General features: G+C 34.3%; 1 protein-coding gene, 1 long non-coding RNA gene and 3 other non-coding genes across 5 annotated transcripts; 4 read left to right on the top strand and 1 right to left on the bottom strand.

The window, feature by feature from the left end:
- The first annotated feature begins 7,293 nt into the window (after positions 1-7,293).
- Positions 7,294-10,899, top strand: LOC130811375 (uncharacterized). The gene is made up of 2 exons (XR_009041162.1): positions 7,294-7,444; positions 8,195-10,899. It is a non-coding gene; the product is annotated as an uncharacterized LOC130811375 (long non-coding RNA).
- Positions 8,074-8,159, top strand: LOC130811961 (small nucleolar RNA SNORD24). The gene has a single exon (XR_009041571.1). It is a non-coding gene; the product is annotated as a small nucleolar RNA SNORD24 (small nucleolar RNA).
- On the top strand, positions 8,214-8,361 carry LOC130811995 (small nucleolar RNA snoR145). The gene has a single exon (XR_009041603.1). It is a non-coding gene; the product is annotated as a small nucleolar RNA snoR145 (small nucleolar RNA).
- Positions 10,900-11,689: 790 nt separating the features above from the next.
- On the bottom strand, positions 11,690-18,075 carry LOC130811374 (U11/U12 small nuclear ribonucleoprotein 59 kDa protein). Its single transcript, XM_057677654.1, has 9 exons — positions 17,751-18,075; positions 17,329-17,671; positions 17,154-17,237; positions 16,122-16,187; positions 15,819-15,891; positions 13,206-13,588; positions 12,806-12,846; positions 12,349-12,509; positions 11,690-12,257 (listed from the first exon to the last, which is right to left on the bottom strand). The coding sequence occupies exons 1-8, from the start codon at positions 18,014-18,016 to the stop codon at positions 12,425-12,427; spliced, it is 1,341 nt and encodes a 446-aa protein (XP_057533637.1). The 5' UTR covers positions 18,017-18,075; the 3' UTR covers positions 11,690-12,257; positions 12,349-12,424.
- Positions 18,026-18,109, top strand: TRNAL-CAA (transfer RNA leucine (anticodon CAA)). Its single transcript has one exon. It is a non-coding gene; the product is annotated as a tRNA-Leu (tRNA).
- The last annotated feature ends 5,272 nt before the right edge of the window (positions 18,110-23,381 follow it).

The raw sequence follows: 23,381 nt of genomic DNA on the forward strand, positions 1-23,381 counted from the left end.
GCTTACTGGGTAGGGTTTTAGGATACATTAAGTAGGCATTTAGGATACGTCATGTAGGGGATCATAGTATGTCAAGTAAGTGTTTTTAGCATGTTAAAGTTGTCAAGTATATGTTTTTAATAGCCTATTCTTGTAAACTTCAAACACCTACTTGATATACCTCAAATCACCTATTTGACATACCTCAAATAACTACTTGACATACCTCATGTATGCATTTAGGCTACGTCACGTTGGGATTCACAATATGTCAAGTAGTTGTTTTTATAATGATGATGTTGTCAAGTAGGTGTTTCTAATCGCCTATTCTTGTAAGCCTTGCTATAACACCCATGAACAAATTCATCTAAACTTCCTTTATTGCCCATAATTATTGCACTTACATGATGTCATGGACTCATGGTATACCAAATAACTTCCACCTATTGCAAACGCAATTCCTTTCCATGAAATCAACCAATTATAGGTATCTTTCTTGTAGTCAATTTCAACGAGTATTTTAATTGCTACCCTAGGTACACAGCCCTTACACGCTCAAAAGCCCAAAAAAATTATTTTTTCACACAAGGTAACAAATTACAATTCTGATGCATTAACTCACTCCCTTTTAGTGTGATGCCTTTGCATTATGTATCACCTCATCCATTCTACATGTGTCAATATTGTATTGTCTATCGTTGGTTTCAGCACATGGTTGAATGACTCACACACAACATGTTAGATTTGCATACTGCGTTAAATGCATGCCTAGTCCATGCTCTGGCAGGAATCGGAGCCATGTATGCATATATTTCCTCATTTATCTTCCTTAGTTCCTCAATTTCCTCTCTTAACTTTCCCCTGTGCATGAATTACATTTTGTATATTAGGATTGGTTGTGCATAGTAACATAAGTTGTAACTTGAAACAAAACAGAAAAAAGACAGTTTACTTCAGTTGTGGCTTTGGCAGCAGCCCACAACACATACTTGTAAGCCTCTCCACTCTGTTTTTGTTTGAAGTTGCACCAATGGTGTCCCTAGCAATATGTTGTGGACACAACCATTGCTTTTAAATATTTAAGAAAACATTGTTCAAAGGAAAATAACAAGTAAATTCAAACATGAAACTAAAACTAAAATGATTGTATACCTTTGTCAATCTGACATGAATGTGTATCCTCCACTGGTTAATGTTCCTAGACGATCTGTCAGTTTTAGCTCGAATTATGACCATGTGTGAAAATCTTCGACATCACAACAGCCCCATGCCAATGGGTATATTTTGTTGTTTCAATCTTTTTTAAGCGGTTATAACTTGTATGAAACATCCTAGGATAAGCTCCATTTATATGACAATTATTTAGCCTAATAAATAGGTCTACCATAAAACCATCAATATTCACAGTAATTTGTTTGAAATAACCTAAGAAAAAGTAAACATACAAAGGGTTCTATCTTCAATGATTTACTGGTGTGAGGTAAATACACTATAGTCACTTGAAATCCTAGAGAGAACCCTTGACATTCTTAATGGATCATAAAATAGTTAACAATGAAAGCAATTCTACATTTGGACCCTTAACGTACTTTCAAACCCTAGAGTGTGTTTTATAATGTTTGTAGAAATTGAGTTAAAAGAATTAGATAATACACGTGCAACACAATTTTAATAATTTTTGATATATTTATAAAATTTAAGAAAATAAAATTTTCAGATAAAGTTGTTAGTTTATCACGTTCTTTTTAAATACATTAATGTAATAAAATTATATTTTTCAAAAATGTATTATATCATACATGTACTATTATTTCTAGTTTATCTAATGAAAATATATATATTAATTTTTATACTTTAAAAGATTATGATGATATTGTCATATCAAATTGTAGGAAAATTATTAGTGTGTTTTTATTTTGAGGTAAATGATTTTATTGTGTTTTATTTTAATACTTAATAAATAGATCAAAAAATAGATGCAAAGCTTATAGATTGATTCGAGTAAAAATCGTTAAAAGATACATGAAAAGGACAATAAATGAAAATGATGACTTTTTAAAAATGAGAAAGTTTAAAATAGACTTAGTGTACACTAATTTATTCTATATAATATACTACTATTCACTCTATACTCACTCTCACTTTTTACTTTAAATACATTTTACAACTTTAATTTTAGTAGCCTACTAACATATTAAGATTAGTGCATATTTTTTTAACTTGCACAAAGTCTACACAAGACTTTTTCCTTCAAATTTGAGTTTACAATATTATGAGATACCGTGTCTCAGTGACACAACCTGAAACAAAGAGTCCTTATTTTCATACTCATATCAATTATTAGATAAATTATTTAACCTAAGTATAAAACGCATTTTTCGGTGAAACTCATGATCACAACTGGGCACTTGTTACCATTTCAACTACACCTCCAAATCTAACACAACCAGCAAGTCTTGTATTAGACCGTCTCATCGTGAGACGAGCCCATACAAAGAGCCCATTAACAAAATAAATCAAAAACAATGAATTTTAAATTTTATAGAGAGCTGTTTTTTTATAAAGCTTTGGGCTATTCTCAATAAAGAATTTGTGCAACACAATTGCGAATTTTTGAAATTGTTGAGTGGGAAAAAAAAATAATTAAATAAACGAAGTTTTAAAAAAATCCCAAAAGTAAGCGTCCAAACCCAAAGCTGTGCTTTGGAGCTGTTCGCAGTTAGTAACTGCGAACAACATATAAGACAAAATAGATGTTCGCAGTTACTAACTGCGAACAGCTATTTTGTCTTATATGTTGTTCGCAGTTACTAACTGCGAACAGACCTGATCTACAAAATCAGATCAGTTTCTGTTTTTCGCAAAATCCCATTTCTCAAACCCTACTTCACTTGACATTTCCACCTTCTCCCTCTAAAACCATTGATTCATTTCATCAAATCGTGCAATCCTCTTTGAATTTGGCACTTCAAAATTAGTGTGGAATACTATAGCTTGCGCAAAGGTAAATTTTTTTGTGTTTTTTGGTGTATATTTGAATTTTAGGGTTTTAACCAAATTTGTTTATTTTTTCAAATGTAGGTTTCTAGTTGTTAAATCAAGACTAATCTTAATCATCCATAAGCATTGAAGGTAATTTCTAATTGTTTTTATAGCTTTATGTTGGATTTTGAAGTAATGTTGTTGTATTATTTGATGTTGATTAGAAAATGTTGATGTTGATGTTGGTATTAGAAATGTTATTTGTGAACTTATGAATTGATTTATTATTTGGATTATGTGTATTATATATGTATGAACTTAGCTACATTATGGATTTGAATAATTTGTAGACCAAAAAAGATTATAATCAAATGAATATAATGTACTTGTATGGACATGAGTTGATGTTGATGTTGATTTTCTTTGTATTAATGTAAAAAATGGCATCATTTCGCGTCACTATAGTATGTTTTTGGAATGGTTGTATTAGAGAAAATAATGGCAAAGTTCATTATGTTGGGGGAAGACGTAAGTTGTTTGCTTGCAATTCGAACATGGATTTGAACCACTTTAGACGTTTTATATCTTCTAAGATTGGATTGGACCCTAATAGAAGTACCGTAAATATAAGTTTTAAATATGCCTTGAGTGGAGAATTTATTGCCTTTCCTGTTGAGGATGATGAGGCTATAGATGCGATGTGGGAGCATTCAAAGTCCACCCAAATTCCCTCTTTGGAGTTATACGTAGAAGAAGTACCATTAGGAAACGTAGTTGCTTCTAATCCAACTCCTACCCCTATGCCTATATTAACTCAGGAAACTGTAAATCCGTCGTTTCTTCCGCATCTTGTATTTTTTCTCAACCCCCTACGAATCAAGTTCCAATTGAGTCAATGGTTAACTTAGGAGAAATTGCTGAGATGGGACCTTGGGATGATGAGAATGAGAGTAATGAGCTTATTGACGATCCTTCTGAGGACGATGTGGATGTCGATGAGGATGCGCTAGCAAATGACATGACTCTAGGCAACATTCCTACAATCATTCCTCCTACACCTTATGCCCTCTGTCCACCTTTAAACGAGTATGCGGAGGACTAATCATGGAGGACTTGGGCTTGTGATACCACATACACCGAACAGGGAGAGTTTGAGAAGGGTATGATGTTTGATAACAAGGAATCGTTGTTGGAAGCTATCAGAGTGTATCATATTGGGAGAAATGTGGAGTACAGAACGGAGACCTCGAACCAAACTGTCCTTTCCTTGAAGTGCAAGCGGGGTTGTTCGTGGAAACTTAGAGCTACGTTTGACTCTAATTTATCTTCATGGCGTATTGTTACCTATAAGGGTAAGCACGGTTCTTGTGTATTGGGTAGTGACAGTGTGTCGGCTGGACACATTCACCTGACATCTTCTGTCATTAACAATGTTATTAGAAATTGTGTTGCTAAAGATCCATCCATTAAGGTATCTGTCGTACGTCAGATGGTTAAAGATCGCTTTGGTGTGGATGTGAATTATAAGAGAGCGTGGTGTGCAAAGCAACAAGCTTTGTTATCCATTTACGGGACATGGGAAGGTTCTTACTCACTCCTTCCACGCTTTTTAGAAGCTTTGCAACTTTCCAACCCGGGGTTAGTAATTGAGTGGTATTTTAGAGAGGACAATGACATGGGTGTATATGTGAGACCTAATATTAGGACCTTCCAACGTGTCTTTTGGGCCTTTAAACCTTGCATTGAAGGCTTCAATTATTGTAAACCTCTTATTGCCATTGACGGCACACACTTGTATGGTAAATATCGCCATACCTTATTGACTGCCATTGCACAGGAGTACTCCTCTTTGGGATGCCCAGGTTAGTTTACGATAGTTATGATTTACATTTTACTATTGCGTACATACAAGTAACTTATATATATTTCAATATTCTTAGATGTCTGATGCGGAAACGCTGGGAACCAAGCATCCAGATTCTGTTCCATGGGTGATCGATGATAGGATCATCCCATACTTAGAGCTAACGAGGTTATACGACTTTCACCTCGTAGCATACGGCAGAGTTGACCGTGCCATTATCACGGCACTAGTCGAGAGATGGCGTCAGGAGACGCATACATTTCATCTCCCTCTAGGTGAGGCTACCATCACATTGCTTGATGTAGCCTTACTAACGCGGCTTCCCATAGAGGGACGTGCCGTTTGTACAGGCGGACGCCAGCTATCAGGCTGGCGTGACATGGTGCATCGCATATTGGGAGAGCGCCCTCCACCGGAAGTGATCAGGGGTAGTGGTTTGCGATGCACATGGTTGATTCAGACCTTATCGCAACTCCCCGGAGATGCTGATGAGGGCACCACTTCGCGGTACGCCAAGGCGTACATCCTATATTTGATAGGTGCTGTGTTGTTTGCCGATAAAACAAGCAACCGAATACAGCTCCTATACTTAACATTACTTGACGAACCGTGGGAGCACATCGCCGAGTATAGCTGGGGCTCCGCAGCCCTGGGATACTTGTACAGGAGGCTTTGTGGTGCTGCCCATAAGAACGTCAAAGAGATTGCAGGACCACTAGTCATATTACAGGTAATAACAATAACATTTAATTCTCATCAACATTTGGTTAATTACATACTAATTACATTTGCGATCGTTAGCTGTGGGCGTGGGAGCATATTCTTATCGGCCAACCTTACAGAACCGTTGGTCGTGGTGATACTGCTCCTCCACCACAACCAGGCCCAAATATTGCGTACGGTTCGAGGTGGAATTTTGCCCGCCGGACGCGCAAGCACACCGGCAGCGGTCTAGGATTCTACCGAGATCAATTAGACCTCCTACGACCCAACCAGGTAAACATTTCAGTACTCATTAACATTAGTACAATTTAATTAACATATCACTTACCTTTTTCAAAACATGTATTTTAGTTTTTGTGGGACCCATACCCAGCGGAAGCCTACGCAGCTGTACCCGAACACTCGGGGATTCATTCCAGGGCGTGGAGGGCTTCTGTGCCACTCATATGCTTCGACATTGTCGAAGTACATCTACCAGAGCGCGTAATGCGCCAATATGGGTTGGTACAGGGCATTCCACCGCCTTGTGACACTGAACCCCAGCTGCACCTAATTTCGCGAAGAAATCAAGCCGGGGCAAACTGGATGGAGATCAACAGGCGCCACATCACTCGTTGGGATCATAGACTTGAGCTGCTTGCACAAGGTGCGCCGATCGATGTTGTCGGCGCACCTACTACACCTGACTATATGCCGTGGTTCCTCTCTATCACGCGCTGATGGATGACACCACGTGCCATCTTGGAAGCAGCACATTACGCACCTGCTACGCCTACGATGACCCAATTTGTAAGTCTTCATTTGCATTTATTTGATTAAGTTGCCAATTAAATAATAAAATGTTACATTATCTAAATATTAATTGCAGGCACAAGGTGCGGCAGACGTGATGCGGTACAGCCAGGAGGAGCCGGTGAGGGACATTGCGCATGACATGCTCTTCGGCTCGCAGTTCCAGCACTTCATACCGGAAGTCGCTGCACAGCACTCACCAACTACCTCCCATACGCACATGGCATGCTCTCCTTCTTATGACTACCATTTGGAGGAGATGGATCATTCATATCCCGTTGACGCTGCGGGGACCTCGCAGGGTGGGCCATCACAGCCATCACAGTACCAGTCCCCTCCACTGCCAGAGCGTCACGCGAACGCCTCTTACTATCGTAGGAGGCGAAGGAGACCAACTCAGTTGGATAAGGTAGATGAGGGTTCGTGAGCGTTAACGATTACCTTTTGTGTATTTGGATCGACTATGTACTATATATATATTTTAATTGACTTGTATATTTCACACATTTGTATATATTTTGTTGTATATACATGTTTAATTACTTTATCATAGCCGCCAAACTTTGACTTATGAATGATCGGAGTTTTGGCGATGAATCATGCCGCCTTAAAGATACATCGACTTGTAATTACCTATTCTAATGTCTCTAGTGCAATTACAACAAACAACTCAAAAATAAAGGAAAAAAAAAATTAATTAGCTGTTCGCAGTTAGTAACTGCGAACAGCTCCAAAGCACAGCTTTAGGGTTTGGACGCTTACTTTTGGGATTTTTTTAAAACTTCGTTTATTTAATTAATTTTTTTTTTCACTCAACAATTTCAAAAATTCCACAATTGCATCATAACACGGAGGTTCTGGGCCCTTTTAAGAAACTTGCGGCCCAAAGGGTTTATACTCGGAGTTTCTAGGCTCCTCTATATAAGGTCAACTCTCAATCAATTACTATGAGGGTTCTTTCTTATTCTCAATGATCTCAATAGCCGAATTAGGGTTTGTTCTTCTGCCGCCTAATTGCGTAATTCAATTATCTCTAAGATAAGATGCGGTGACGAGAAATCGAGAAAATTCATTTGATTTACATGATTATGTATTTACTTTATGGTTCGTATTCACTGAGCATCCTTCTCTCAAGTTCAATCTACATTTTTTTTCTCTTGATTTCATTCTGTTTAATTTTGTTATTTGTCATAATATGCGAAGGCACCTATGGAGGGCATGCTAAATTAATGCATTCTTCATCCAAGTTTACCTTCGTATATCAAACCACATTTTGAAATCAAATTGCTGGATCCGATTTTCTTTTTCTGTTTCGGATCCGTCTCTTTATTTTCATATATTTCTTCAAATAGTCTTTATTTTGAAATGATTATCACAATGCCTAGTTTGCAAGTTCTCGAATCTATTCAGTGTGGTTTCGATGAATCTATCGTTAGGCAATATTCAAAAAAGCAATATATATTATTCCGTATATATTGGTCTCCCTTTAGCTCCGATTTTTCTTTTTTAAATTAGGAATTTTCGGTGACAAGGTAGATAAATCATACTAGTAGTATAATTTTTGTCAAAATTTTGATTCATGTCGGATTATATTGATAGATGATGAAGTAAAAGTACGGATTCCCACTGATTTTTTCCACATTTATTGTGGAAAAATGATTACACTTTGTACTTCTGATTCAATATGATTCACAAGCAATATTAATTTTTTTAAAGTTTTGATAATCTTTAGGGACCAGTGATGCTAGAAAATATTTGCTACTCTTGATGGAATTGTATTTCCACTTGATGATTGTTTTCCACCAAGATCTCTGAGGTCAATAAGTCATTATTTTCTTAATTATATTCATTCAGGTTTTTCTGGATCTTATATTGGCGAAGGTCCCAGCAGGGAGGTGAGAACTCTTGATAAATTGAGACCTCTCTAACACAAATCAAACCCTTCGCAAATTTATTGCCGAATAAACAGATGCCCAGATGCTTATTATTTGGATCATCTTCGAACCCTCGGCTACACTTTAATGAACTTTTGTTCAAATTTAGAAAATGAATTTTGTTCAAATTTAGAAAATGAATTTTGTACTATTGTTTTGTAATATCGTAATCAAGAAAGGAGAGGGTGAGCCGTGAACGAGAAATGAATGGTTCATTGCTGAAGATAACTAAGGGCCGACGAGCTGTGAGGAGCAAGATTAAAATGGACTATTGAACCAGAATGTTGTAATGACCCAACTAGCAAAAGAAGTTTCAATCTACTAAAAAGATGACAATTTTCTTGATGAAATACGCTGATTGTTATTCATTCGGTCTAAAAAGATAACAATTTTCATGGGGAAATACCCCATCTATATTCATCAATTACAAATTGTTCCCAAAATTTTATTAAAAAACAACAAACTCTCATTTAAGATAGCAAAAAAATGAGTACACAACTCATAGTAGGAACTAGGAAGGACTGTTGTAATTTGCAAGAGCACTCTTGCAAACATAGAAACTATTCTCCATTTCATAAAAAGTTTAAACTAGAAATGTTCTTAAGAACAAAGAAAATTAAGGACTTGGTTAGTTGCATAGCTTCAGCTTTGTAAAGGTAATTGCCTTCGAAAGTTTGCTGGAGCTTCATTTAACAGAACTATTTCAGTTTTCCAGTGTACTTCGATTTTAAAATGGTGGAGCTTGTGGAACTCTTCGCCAATCAAACATGTTTTGAATGACAGATGGACTCCTGGTGTGTTATCATTACATGTTGATTTACATGATGTATTTGTCATTCTTCCTTCCTTGGTAATTGGTACTTGGTCGCGTGTTGCTGATAAATTCATGGAAATTTGTTTTCATCTGTTCATCATAAAATATTGCCTTAATGATCTCATGTTTCTTGGGCTCTAAGAAGAGCCTACTTATGGTTTTTGGTGTAGGACAGTAGGAGGTAATTTTGCTTCAGTAAGTGGCTTTGTGGTTGATGCTTGATCTTTTATTATCAACAACTTGTTTTGTTTTTATTACTTTGACTGTAAATTTTGTTAGAAAATTTTGTTTCGTTCTCATTAAAAGGATTTGATTAGCATACGGAGGTCTAGAAGGTTTACGTTTTATGTTTAACATTATCATGAAAAGTTGGGGGATTGTGAATTATGATTGATTCGAGATCAGTGAAAAAATAGTTTAAGGCGCGTGACTGAGAGCTTTGATGTATGGGGACTGGGAGGGTATTCTGATCGTTAATATTAAGATACCCCTTTTTGGCTATAGAAGAAAATTATTTGGTTCTACTGAATGTAGCGGAGCTGCCATGCAAGTGTAATATATTCAAGGGAAGTGTTGCTTAACTTGGAAGGAGATTGGGCTACGGGAGACCAGAATTGTTGAGGGTACATGTGAGATTGGGCTTGTCAGCACTTAGCAATCAATTAAGTGCTTTAATTTACTGCATCATCAAAATTGTACCAGTTTTGAGAACACACACACACATCTCCGGGTGTGTTGTCTTTGTTTTTGGTAGTAGTGGTGGTTAAAAATGGCAAGAAAAACTTCTATTTGCCTGAGCCAGAATCTTTGAACTGAAAACTTTGTTCTTCGGGGTGCATGTGTTTCTTTGCTGTTTATTTTCCGCAAGTGAGCTAGCCTATGTTTTGGGTTTTGACAGATAGCATTATTGCTTTGTTTACTCTGATGATGTCTAGCTGTCTGAGTTGAATTTCTGCTCATTTTGCTTTCTCATTCTGAAAATGCATAGTTAGTAAGGGATGTTCACGAGTCATGACCTGTTCGGTGCTAGGGTATGATATTTTTTGCTCAAATGACTGAAATGAAATGGAATCATCTTCAATTTAACATCTCTGTTTAACAGGCTCAATAGCAATTGTAGCATACTTGTGTTTTGTTTGAATTGGCTTTTGGGGAATCGATAAGTTTTGCATATTGTTATGGAATCCTGGTCAAATTCCATTACCCTAATTCCTCTGATTGGCTCCAACCTAGTGTTTTGAATGTTGGATGTAACCTTACACTTAGTAAAAAAGAGGTTATTTAGGGAGCCTTTTTAAATTTTATGCGTCTAATATTTTATATTCGTTTTGCTTGCCAAGTGTTCTTGTATTTGATTTATGGAACAATTAATTGTAAATTTAAGCCCTTGATTAATGTTTGATCAATGAACTCAAGTACTGGTAGAGGTCTTGTTGTTAATGCTTTGTCAAAGTTGTGCTGAATGATCTCTAAAGAAGATGATTCCTACAAAAAGCAACAAGTGATGTGTCAATTCTTCATTTATTCTAGGGATATTACTACCGAAGGAGATTACTACTGTAGATCATATGGTCTTTGATTTTGTGATGGGGGGAGATATCCTAGGGATATTCTGTGATATATGGATTTAAAGGGTATGTTATTTGTTTTACTACTAGTTAGTTATAGAGCTTATTAGTATAAATAAGGTAGAGGTAACTGGGAAATGTATGAGGAAATTGTACTGGACTTATATGGTCTCTTGAATCCTTGTTTTCAATCTTACTATTTGTAATTTTGAATTCAACAATATACACCCTTTTACATGCTCACTCAAATTCTTTACTACTGTCTTCAACTAATATTCGAGAATGATGATGCATCCAGTCAATTACAAATGCTCATGGAAGATTTGCCCGATTTACATTTGGATATTGTACCACTCTCATATGCAGTCACAATTTCTGCAATTACCAGATGTCTTCTGATGTTATTCGCAAGATGTTTCTCTTTGTCTCTACATGGTAGACCTGTATAGTATCTATTGTGCTTATTATTTTATGGAATTATGTAAGAAGATTTAGAATGATTGTATTACCCTGAACTCGGTAATGACGTTTAATTTCTTGGATCGTTACTTTGGCTTTCTATTTTTTTCATATTATAAGGCGTTGTTAACAGATATTGCTGTGGCATGAAGGATATTTTTAATGCTTCGCATAATTACGTAATCTGTTTTATCAACGATGCTTGTAATATCTAACTCCATCAGTGAAAAAGGCGAAGCAAACACTTGAAATTTTTCTCGAGTGGGGAGATTCTTTTGATCGCGCTTTCCTTTATGGGTTGAAATTTTTCTCGAGTCGGGGGATTCTTTTGGTCGCGCTTTTCTTTATGGGTATGAGTTACGTCATTCTTTCCTCCCTGAACTCTGTCTATAGGTTTTCTATGAGCGAGATACACCGGGTTAGATGATAATGTAGAATTCATAAGTGATATAAAGAACAAAAGTTATATGAGTATTAAACTTATTATTAAAATATTAAAACAAAAACATATAAGGTTAATTTTGTAAAAAATTTATAGTATAAATAGAAAAATGTTTTATAAGAACAATAAATATAATAATTCAAAATGGCAAATAGAAACAACTATAAAGAACGGAGAGAGTACTACATAATACAAAAATAACAACTCATTACTAATGAAAAAAAAAGTCAACAGTTATCGGTAAGACCTTAACCCACACTAACCACCATCTCACCACACATCATCAATGAAGCCCAACGGGCGAGACGACAAGCAAAAATCGTTACAGAAAAGCAAAAGAAAATGACTTAAAGTTCTTCACTCTGATAAATGTCATCAGAAAACCAACTTCGAATCGCCTTCAATGATTACCGACTCTTTAATTAAGAAGAATTTACAAAGTAACTCTACCTAGAACGGACATGGGAAGAAAAAAACTTATACAAAAACTTCCCTTGCTACAAGACGACCTCTAGAAAGTTTCGAATGGCCACACCGAGTTGTCGGACAAGGACATCAAGTCTCCACTGCTTCTACCATACCCATGCATGCCTCTTCCCATACAACATACGTAAACATTATAGAGACTGGCAAAATCATCTAACTCCATTTCTTTTCCACGCATCCAAGCATTTTGGCGCACAATCATCGGTTTATGGTGCTGTCTCATAGGGACAAAGAAATGAGTTAAAACAAATTATTTGTTATATTCGGGTCTGACTACTACAATGTGACCAATAGAGTCGTGTTACCTCGTTCATCAAGGATGTGCACCATTGTATTTTGGCCGTGTTTCTGGAAGTTACAAGGTTGCATACTACTCGAGTGTCATCTACGCTGCGCTTGCACAAGATAGGATGCCCATACTTCATCTGCTGGAGGGCGTGGTTGAACCCAGTGACCTGGAATCCGACTGAAACACGCAGTAAATTACAAGTTATTCAGATGAGAATCTTTGTAATCTATCACAAACAGAAAATGGCTTCTCTAAGTTGTAGTATGGACTATTTTGAGTAAAAATGATATAATATTCTAGTTTTGTATAAAATTTATGATCTCTCTCGAGTTATAAGCATAAAGGAATGTGTTAGCGGAGTTCTTGTCGGTTATTTGTCGTACTGTTTAAACTTAGACAACATTTTGGAACAAGAAAGTTCCCCGAGAAAGGAAGAGTCAAGATCATCACGTTACGGACAGGTCAATTCTCACCTTCCCCCAGGCCTTATATATGCATCCCATGTTCTTCGAACCTGCAAAAAATAACCAAATGATGTCAAACAGTAACAACGTCAAGCTATTTTTGTTCGTACCACATATGGGGACCCAAATGCAAGTAAATCAAACATAAAGAAGAAAAAACTGAAATTGTTTAACAATACGTATCCAAGCCACAAATAAATCTAAAAATATTAATAAAATCATCATGGAGGTCAACTGATAAGTGTTTGAAACAGTGAAACATAATTCGATAGTAAATTCGCCATTTGGATACGCGATTTGCTCAAAATGGTTCAAAATAGCCTAAAACATACCATAATTCGCTTGTTTCTATTCGCGATTCGTAAGGCAATTAGCGACTCATGTGACACTGGTTTGGAAAACAAACTACCTCAATTAGAGTGCCCATGTCGGTATTACTTCCATGATAGTAGTGATAAAACTCCGGGGGCAAATTAGCCACATAGTCATATGCTCCATAGCTTTGTCTATCGGATACTTTATTTTCATATTCTTTGCTAGTGGGTTCACAAGAGGCAAGACTACTTTCGTCCTCAATTCTCTGCTCTTGACTTTCTTCATTATTTTCCTTACTGCTTTCATCGTTTGGATCTAACTTGGCACCTTGAGTAACTTTCCGAGATTCTTCAGCAGCAGCAATAGCTTCCTTGGCTGCGTCTGTGTCTGCAGCAGCCATTGCTTGGCGTTCTTCCTCTTCAACGGCAGCTCGAACTTTCTCGAGAAATTTGTCATCTTCTTCTGGAAGAAAATTCCCTGCATAATTTTCACATCTATAGTGTCAGCATATATCATCATGTAGATATGCATTCATTATAAGGGCATTTCATTCAAGGTAAAATAATGGAACCAAGTTTCTAGAAAGCATTAAAAGAAGAAAGAGAAAACGACTTTAGTTTATCAGAAAAGTGGAGGGTTTTTGATCTGTCCTCTTGCGTCACCAGCATTTGATTCTATCAAATCAGACAAAACCCCGAACTTTCAATGATTCATCCTTGCATCCACGGGGTGCAACTGTATTTCGTTTGTTCAAATTGATAGAAAATAGACCCACAAATCAATCATACATGTTTTACCCCTCTCTTTACTCACTGACCTCTGACAGCTTCATCGATATCCTCCAGGGAGATCTTCTAGCACCCTCCTAAACATATTAGTTGCCACTTGTCAGTTGGTCATACCTCAAAATCCGATGGCTACTTGTTGATAGGGGTGTTCATAATTAGGAAACTGGCCTTTTGAGTACCCCGAAACCCGAATAAACGGATACACTCATACACATGTAGGTAGTTCGAGCCTAAACAATCGGTACTCGATTAACACGAAAGTAGAAATTCCGAAGTACTAAGTTTGATTTTGAAGAAGTTTTCAAAATTACTTTGTTGAGTTCATGCATAAATCATATGTATCGGATATGTATTCATGATCTCCTTGTAGTGCTAGTTGCCCTCATTGGTCTTTACTTCCTTTCCAGGTTAAGTTCATTTCAAGCTCAATCATAGAGGAATTTTTCGCTAATTCCAATAAAGTTATACATAGACAGTTACTGACACTGTTGAAGTGAAGCAAATAACTATGCCTCGCATGTTCAAGACACTCAATTTAATACAGTAAATCAAGTATATGTAAGGTATCCGTCACCATGGAAGTGGACCGAGATGGCAGGTGACCCGCTCAGGCACGGCTCACCTAAGGCTCAACACGACACGACAAGATACGACTTGACTTGACGCGACCTGATTTGGCACGAGGCATGACACCTAGGCGATCCAGCATTACATAACTTCCATAGTTAGACCTTATTTTTGGATGGCCAAGCACGACACGATTTGGCATGAGGCATAACATGCACGACACCTGACCCTGTCTGTGACTTCAGTTTTTTGACCTGTGCTTTTACACATTTAGGAATTGGGTTCGGTTTTTTCTTTAAACACTCCTACTTGTAGGCCGTAAGGTGATGGTACCTTAGAAGTAGTAAATGCTCAGTATCCAAATAAACACATTGATTGTCAAGCACTGGGTTTTGAATTTTGGGCTAGTGGTTAACAACCATTTGACGCAGACAGCCAGTAATGTTTTTAACAGCAGCCACAGCCACAACCACCAAATGTCCTTACTCCTTATCGTGTTTATCATTTCCATTTTTGGAACACTTGAATGTTATTGTTGTTTACTGTTTCCATTTTTTTCAATTCTCAATGGTGCCATAGATTTATCTTCCATTGGTTTCAGATTATAGTAAACAATAGTAAAATGACTCATCGTAGCATGTGCACTTTTATTTGTCGAAGATGTTTGCTATCAAGAATCTATTGGAAATGTCGTTATTACAAGGCTCAAGTTATGCACATTCGACCTACCAAACTGTGCCTAAATAGGAGACCTAAGTAAGAGTCTCTAATAGCATTGGAATAATGGAATGTTGTATTTGTTGAATCCATAACTAATCTTGAAATTCTTCATTTTCCTTAAAATTACAACTAGACCTGGTTGATGATTGTTGTGACAACAAGTTTGTTAACACCAATGCTTTATAAACAACTGTATTTGTGGCATATATGGATGGAACGGTAACATGGGGTCCATGTAGGGGTTGTAGATACAAGTCTAGAACATCGATGTAAGTTCATTTTGTCTTTACCCCTTATTTGATTATGTAATATGGAAATATCCAAATCCATGAGAAAAAAGAATCACTAAGAATGCATTAGGACTTAGGAGTAACCACATTTTGGGAAAGTAAAGAAAGGGAATGAAACAAATATAAACCAAGTATGCATGAAGATAACGAAGGCCATCAATTTCCTTCCTTAATGTGAATTCAGATTTTTCATTTTCTTTTTATGTTTTTTTTACTGATGGGCTGCTTGTATGGGCTCGTCTCACGGTGAGACCGTCTCATACAAGACTTGCTCAAAAAAAATGGTTAAAGTTTTGAGCCTTTTCAACTTCACTTGTAATAGTAAGAACGCCTAGGACATACCTTGTTTTTTTAACTTCTGTATCCTGATGGAGCGCAATTCTTGCAGCTTCTCGACCATCAATGCCAGCTCAAGCTGAAACGTGTGTATTCAATACATAACTGTAAGGAATAGTGGCATAGGCCCTATAACAAAATGAGCGTAGAACCAAATTCTATATACGTGCAACATGGAGAAGATAGCATTTGACCACGGAAGGATCACATAGCTCGTGATTAGGATAATGAAATTAGATAGAGTGGAACAGCACGAAAAAGAAGTGCATAAAGCGATGCTCGTATACGTTCAAAGCAAACCACTCTCACCTCAGCTTCCAATTTCTTTCTCTCCTCTTTAGCCTTCTGTTTTGCAATTTGCTTCATCTTTTCTACCTGAAAATGATCATGGGATTTTAATTCCAAAGCCAATTCTGTTCAAGATCAAACAAAAATTACATAGCAAATCGGACGATGAACAACCACAAATGAAGTCGGGGGATCATCTGTCCAAACACGAGAGGATGCATAGCAGTTTATCAAGTTCAAGTTTGTAAACAGATATGATATCAATAATCGACTTTGTAGTTCATCTGTCCTGATAATGAATTGAGGTTGCCCTTTATTCTTCTGTATTCATTTTTAAGATAATGAAAATCAATAAAATCTTGGGCTAAAACTTTCACATGGTATCAGAGCAGTGGGGCTTTAAATCTTTTTGTTTTTTCGTTTATGTGCAATTAGTTCTGTTATTTTGGATGTTCATAAAAAATTCAAGTTTTTGATTGTTTCTTCGTTTATTGAAACATTTCTTTGTTAGTATTGTTTTGCACATTGTTACAGAAGCAAGCAAAATTTCCAATTCTTTGAATCTTTAAAAGATGAAATTGAGTAAGCAAAACATGCAATCCAACACTTCACTAAATATGACTTCCACACCTCAACTCAAGAAATAAAGTAGGTTATGCTACCCTACAGAATAAGTACCATTATATATGACTTCCGCACTCATTATATTCCATTGGGAATAGATTCACCAATGATAAGTTCTCTTCAATTCCTATCATCTTAAGGTCACAATTCAATAGTTGTAAGCATCAATGGCACAGTTCACATCATTACAATTTACAAATTTACAAGAAAAGCATCAAAGCTCAACAACAAGCAATTTCATGTTTAAACCATAATGTAAAAACAAGGCCGCAACGCATCGCATCATAAAGGTTTTCAAAATAAACGAACCGATATTTTCCGTTTTGTAAAGTGTAAAAACCGCATCCGCATCACTCCCGATTACGGCATTACCGCTTTGTTACCTCGTTTTACCTATGGTTTAATCAGCAAAAGATGCAATACATGTACCTTCTGTTGGGCCATATCCTTGGCAATTTCTTTAGCCCTCCATTCATCAGCTTCTCGATCGAGTTTCTCGAACGTCTCACCTTCCTGAACAAACAACAAAGAAAATCAACCTTCAAATATTCAAATTTAGCTCAAAAGTTTGTAATGAACACAATTATCAACTACATAAAACAACCTTAGCAAGAAATTCAGCAACACGCCGCCTCTTCCTTTTCCTCCACAGCTTATTTCGTTTCGACTTATTAATCTTGTCATTCAATCTAACAACAGCAGACTTCTCCTCCCATGGAATCCCATCATCAGTAAGAACCCTAAACGGCTCAAGCAAAAACCTCAATTTTGACATCAACCTATTAGCAGCCTCCACTGAAATTAACTCTTGAGCACTCAAATTAACCCTATTATCCTCAATAAACTTGGATAATTCATCAACATTTAACCTATCAATTGACCCATCAACACCATTATCATCCCCTTTTGCTTCCTTAACTTTCATCAACATCTCCAACTCTTTTTGCCTACAAAACCCAGTTCACAGATTACCGACTCCATTATTGTTTAAATTCTTGAGTAATAAGAGCAAGAAGATGAACTTACAGTGCAGTGGCAAGAGAAAGGGTTTCATGTAAGTCTTTAAGATGATTTTGGAGATTTGGAAACTTCCAGAAAGCGCTAGAAGGAGGCGGGTTCGGAGGAATCGGTGAGCTCCATTGTTGAGAAGGATGTGACATAATTGGTTGATACTGAACTGGATTCATTGCTGAAGCGAAGAGAAGAAAAAAATTCAGATGGTGTGATTCAGGTAATGGCAGAAGAGAAGAGAAGAGAAGAAAATAATGGTAATTAAAATTTTTAAGGTTCATCAATATAAAGTCAGGATGGCCGAGTGGTCTAAGGCGCCAGACTCAAGTTCTGGTCCTCTAACGAGGGCGTGGGTTCAAATCCCACTTCTGACAATTTTCCTATTTTATAAAAGGAAAAATTACCGTAAATAATATAACTTTTTACTGATTTTCCTATAATAATACAAAATTATTGATTAATCATGAATAATACAAACTAACATGTGTATTTTTCACTGGTATACAAATTGACTTATAACCTGTTTAACAAGTTATCTAAAGAAAAAATAAAAAAATATATATGAATGATTAGAATAAAAAAAAATCAAAAACAAAATCCCATTTCCAATCTCCCCTCTCCACCCACCCATCACCCTAAACTGCACCCATTGCGAGCAAACTGAAGGTCGGAGACCCACCCAACTCACACATCGCCGGCGACTCTCCCAACCCACCCTTTTCCGACAAACCCAACCCACCCAATGCCATTGACCCTTCCTACTGTGATAGTAGTATTGAAATTTGATTTTGATATTTATTATTATTATTATTATTATTATTATTATTATTTGAATTGAATCACTTAGTCACTAAAGCTCAGTTATCTATTTTCTATTTTCTATTTTCTTTTGACTTTGATCCAAATAAATTTCTATTCTTAATATAAATTTTCAAATGTTACAATGATGATGATTTTAGATAGTGCGTAAAATAAATGTGTAGATAAACTAAAAATGTAAATCAATTTTGTTAGAAATATGATTAAAAGTCTTAAAATCGTATTTTTATGTCATGAAATTGTCCTTTTAAATTTTAAAATTAGTATGTCAGAATATTTTTTAAAAATTATTGGGCTTGAACATTGCACGGCTAAGACCGTCTCACAGATTCATAGGAGAGTAACTGTTTTAGATCATCATCATCATCCTACCCTAGTGTCTCCCGCTCATATAAACTGTTTTAGATATTAGATATAAATTATTATTTTTTTAACATCCTCTAGAAATTTTGAGCTAAATAAACTTTAACTCGAAAAAATTCCCAAAGTAAACTTAAGAAAAATTTTATTTCTCAAATAAGTCTCTTTCAATCCAAGCCTAAGGAATGGCATAGTTCGCTATTACCAACAGTGGGCAACTATTAAAATTGAGTCAAAAAATCAGTCCTTTAATCGCTCGCTGTTACTAATAGGGGGTGATTGTTGGCTGACTTTTAATTTAGTTGATTGCCCTTAAATTGAATGTTAATGGCCCACTGTTAGTAACAACATTCGATTGTTGGATTGACTTTTTGACTCAATTTTTGTCCGCTGTTAGTAATAGCGCACAATGTAATTTCCCAAGCTCTGACAGGAAGACAATTATTTTGAGAAATAAAAGTATCATAAATTCATTTTAAGAATTTTTTAGAAAAAAATAGGTTTCTTAAGAGACTGTTTCTTGAGAGACATCTCTTAAGCCAAACATATTAAACCTTAATGTCTACTTTTGTATCCTTAATGCCAATTTATATCATCCTTAATGCCTAATTACATCATTCTTAATGTTTCCTTACATCATCCTTAATGGCTACTTATAATATTCGTAATGCCCACTTACATTATGCTTATATGCTTACTTACAGTATTTTTAATGCCTATTTAAATCATCCTTAATTGCCTACTTATTGAATCTTTAATGCCTACTTACAATAACTTAATTTTCCATCTTCAATATAGGGCCTTTTTCGTGTCGTGCAATCAAATTATCCCAATTTCCACGTGTGGGCCTTTTCTTGGGCTAAGCCAGATTTCTTCAGCACTTTACCAATTTTTCATTCATTCCAGTACCATGGAGCACATCAGCACAACTTATCATTTAAGGCGGTAGCATTCTATACTATAATTTAGAATTGAGTTGAAGAGTCTAATTAAATTTATCAAAACATTTATTTGTGTTTGGGATTGAGGAAATGCCAATATATAATTTTAGGGGGATGATTTAGTGAGATATTGATCATATATAATTTTACATTGGTGATTTAGCAAGACGTTAACGTTATATGATTTCACATTGGTGATTCAGTGAGATGTTACCAATTATGCAAGCTTTATTGGCTACTTCTATCATCATATGGTTTTGGGAAGAAAACTCATCGATTTGCATGCAATCAATTTTTCTCTTGTAGATGTTTGTAAACACGAGCATTGTTATTCACAAGAGCCCATGTGTTAGCTTTTTAGTTTGTTTTTTGCTTTTGATTATCAATAAGTTTTGTATGAGATCGCTTCACTACAAGAATAGCTCATATAATTAGCTCGTTTTTCTAAGTGATCACTTTAAGATTGTAAATGATTACTATGACATTATAAGTATTAAGTGATCACTCCAAGATTATAAAAAGTAATCATTTTAAATTTATAAATGACTATTTTAAAAAAATAAGTGTACATTAGATTAGTCCAATAAAAAAAATCTCACCTGAAAACTATTTCATTTGTAAATTTGTTTTTGATTTTTGGCTAATTGCTTGTTGATTATAAAAAATTCAAAAAGTTTAAAAATTTTAGCCAAAATGAAAAACTATATACTTAGTTTTTTTCCCTTGGTTTATGGTTTGTTGGACCGTTTTTCTTTAATATACCACCAACAGTCAATACTTAATTTTACCAAACATCTTACTAAACAATTAATTTATCAAACTAATTTTAAAAGTCAATAAAAACAATCAATATTTTCACATCAACAACCAAAAAGTAACATTCCAACAATCATTTTTTCTTAAATTATTTACTTAAATTATTAACAATATTGTCAGAGTCTTAATAAAAAAAAATTAAATTTTTTTCCTTAAATTAGATCAAACTTATTAAGGACGAGTTCACCTCACAAAAAATATCTTATTTTTAGCAAATATTTTAAATTTAAAATAAACAAGTAGATAGTTATTCTGTTCAAAGTAATCCAAAAATAGAAAGCATCAACAGAACAGCTACTACACGTTAAATTTTTATTAAAAAATTAGTAGAATTAGGACTATGGCATCTATAAATATCTACTACCCCTTCTTACGACCAAAACAAGAAAAGTCTCCAACAACTCATTTCATGCCATCAATTCCGAAGAGCATAAGAATAATGTCACATTGTCCACACAATTAAGCATTCTATTACTTAATATCTCACTTTCAAAATACTTGTTATATAAGTATTTTTGTTACTATTTATTATTCCACTTTATTTTATCTATTATGAGTTATATGCAAGAAAAAATATAGTTGATTGAAATCTTATTTAAATCGTCTAATTGCATACTATTATAATATTAAACTTTTTTTGTTATGCATAATTAAAGACATCATTAGATTACGCAATAAGTGAAATGTAGCAAGTATGATAAAACGAAATAAATACTACTCCCTCTGTTCTCTAATGTTTTTCCCATTTGGAATATTCCACCTTAAGAAAAGAGAAATTTAATTAATGTTTTTGACATATATTTAAAAGATAAAATATATCCATGTGAGAATCGTTAGATTCATCTTAATGTATACTTTTTATTATGTATTTTTATAATTTTTTATTTTGTATATTTAGAGATATTGAGATTTATAATTTGCATTGAAAACTGTGCAAAAAGTAAATGGGAAAAACAAAAAAAACGGATAGAGTATTCATTATAGGGTAATGATATTTACTACCTAAGGGTTATACATAAAATTAACAAATTCTCTTTATTATCAATAATTTTAAATTTTCAACAGAATCTAATGTAGAAATTGGGAAATAATTAATATTTTAAATAATAATTTTAACTTTCCAAGAAAATAATAAATAGGAAAATAATAAAGTATAATTAAATGCTTATGTTTCCAAAGCAAAAATAATATTAAATTACATAAATTAAATACAAGATTCTTTCTTATATACAATCTTTAGGGCTGTATATATCATTTTTCTTCATTATATTCTTTTCAATTTTCATCATTTTTTATTTTGATTTGTTCTATTGATTTTGCACATTTTTTTGACAATGATTTTACTCTTATTCTTTTAATTTTAGTTAAAAAATTATTATTTATTTCTAGTTTTCATCTTGACAATTTATTTCTATCATTGACATATATTTTTGATTTTATTTTTCAACTTAATAATCGGTGCTAAATAAAGAGCACAAAAGCACTAGGTAAGACTTAAAGTTCCAATATTGACTTTTCTTTTCTTTAAAATTTCCTCCAATTACGCAGATACGGTAGAGTTATTTGGTAAACTTATTATAGTGTACTTTAGGCTTGAATATTACTTTGTCCCAATGAATTAATATCTTGAATATAAATTGTTTTTTAAAAGAGTAAGGACAGTATTTTTGTATTTTATATGGTGTATATTTTATATGGAAGTAAAAATTAGAGATTAATTTTGGTATGAGACTTATTAATTTTTGATTTGGTTGTTTGGGAAACATTAATTATGGTTTTTTTTTTTAACATTCTTGCAATATTGGTAATCATATCTTATCCCGGATAGAGAAAATATCAACTTCTGCAAGTAAAGTCTTGATTCGATTCTTACTTAACTCTCTCATTTTCCTTAGCCTACCGTATATTAATAATAATAATAAAAAAATTTCAACCCTTCGATTAAAGTGATGGATCAACAAAATTGTTTTATTCATTTTTTCATTCAATTAAAAAAACTTTTCATGAAAGAAAATATTTTAAATGTTAGCAACAAAATGAATCACTCGAAGCAAAATACATAACCAAGAATTTGAAATGAATGGTGCATAATAAACAATGGTAATCATAAATAAAGAGACAGATTAAATTTAGTAGATGGTATTAATAAAGAGTTAAATGTATAAATGTGATAAAAAGAAACTATGATAAATTTTTTTTTCCAAATTAAATAATGATGATACAAGAAATGAGATTATAAGACAACTTAAAAAATAAGTAGCCTTTTTTTTTTTGAGATTAAAAAAAAAAATCAATATCCGTATACATGCATAATGCATTAATGCTGCTTACAATAACCATGAGGCATGTTTCTTGTGGTTGAGTTGTTATTAGATTTGTTAACTTTTGTCACGATTTAAAAATTAATCATTATTGAATTTAATTAAGTTTTTATATTTTACATAAATATTTTTGAGCTAGCGTATAATATTCTTTTGTCAATTTTGTAGGAATTGAATTAATATTATAAAATTACAACCTAAAAATCTAATCATGGTTCATCATTTTAAGTAAAATAATTTTCAAAATGTGACAAAGAGTTTATATGGTATATTTAGAAGTATAACATTTCGCAATGAGTATAAATAATAATTAACTTTTTGATTAACTAGGTTGAAATTCGGTTGATCGACCATTTTAATCGGTCTAGTAATATATAAATATATTCGGG

Source organism: Amaranthus tricolor, chromosome 4, assembly GCF_026212465.1.
Source record: "Amaranthus tricolor cultivar Red isolate AtriRed21 chromosome 4, ASM2621246v1, whole genome shotgun sequence".
Taxonomy (NCBI): domain Eukaryota; kingdom Viridiplantae; phylum Streptophyta; class Magnoliopsida; order Caryophyllales; family Amaranthaceae; genus Amaranthus; species Amaranthus tricolor.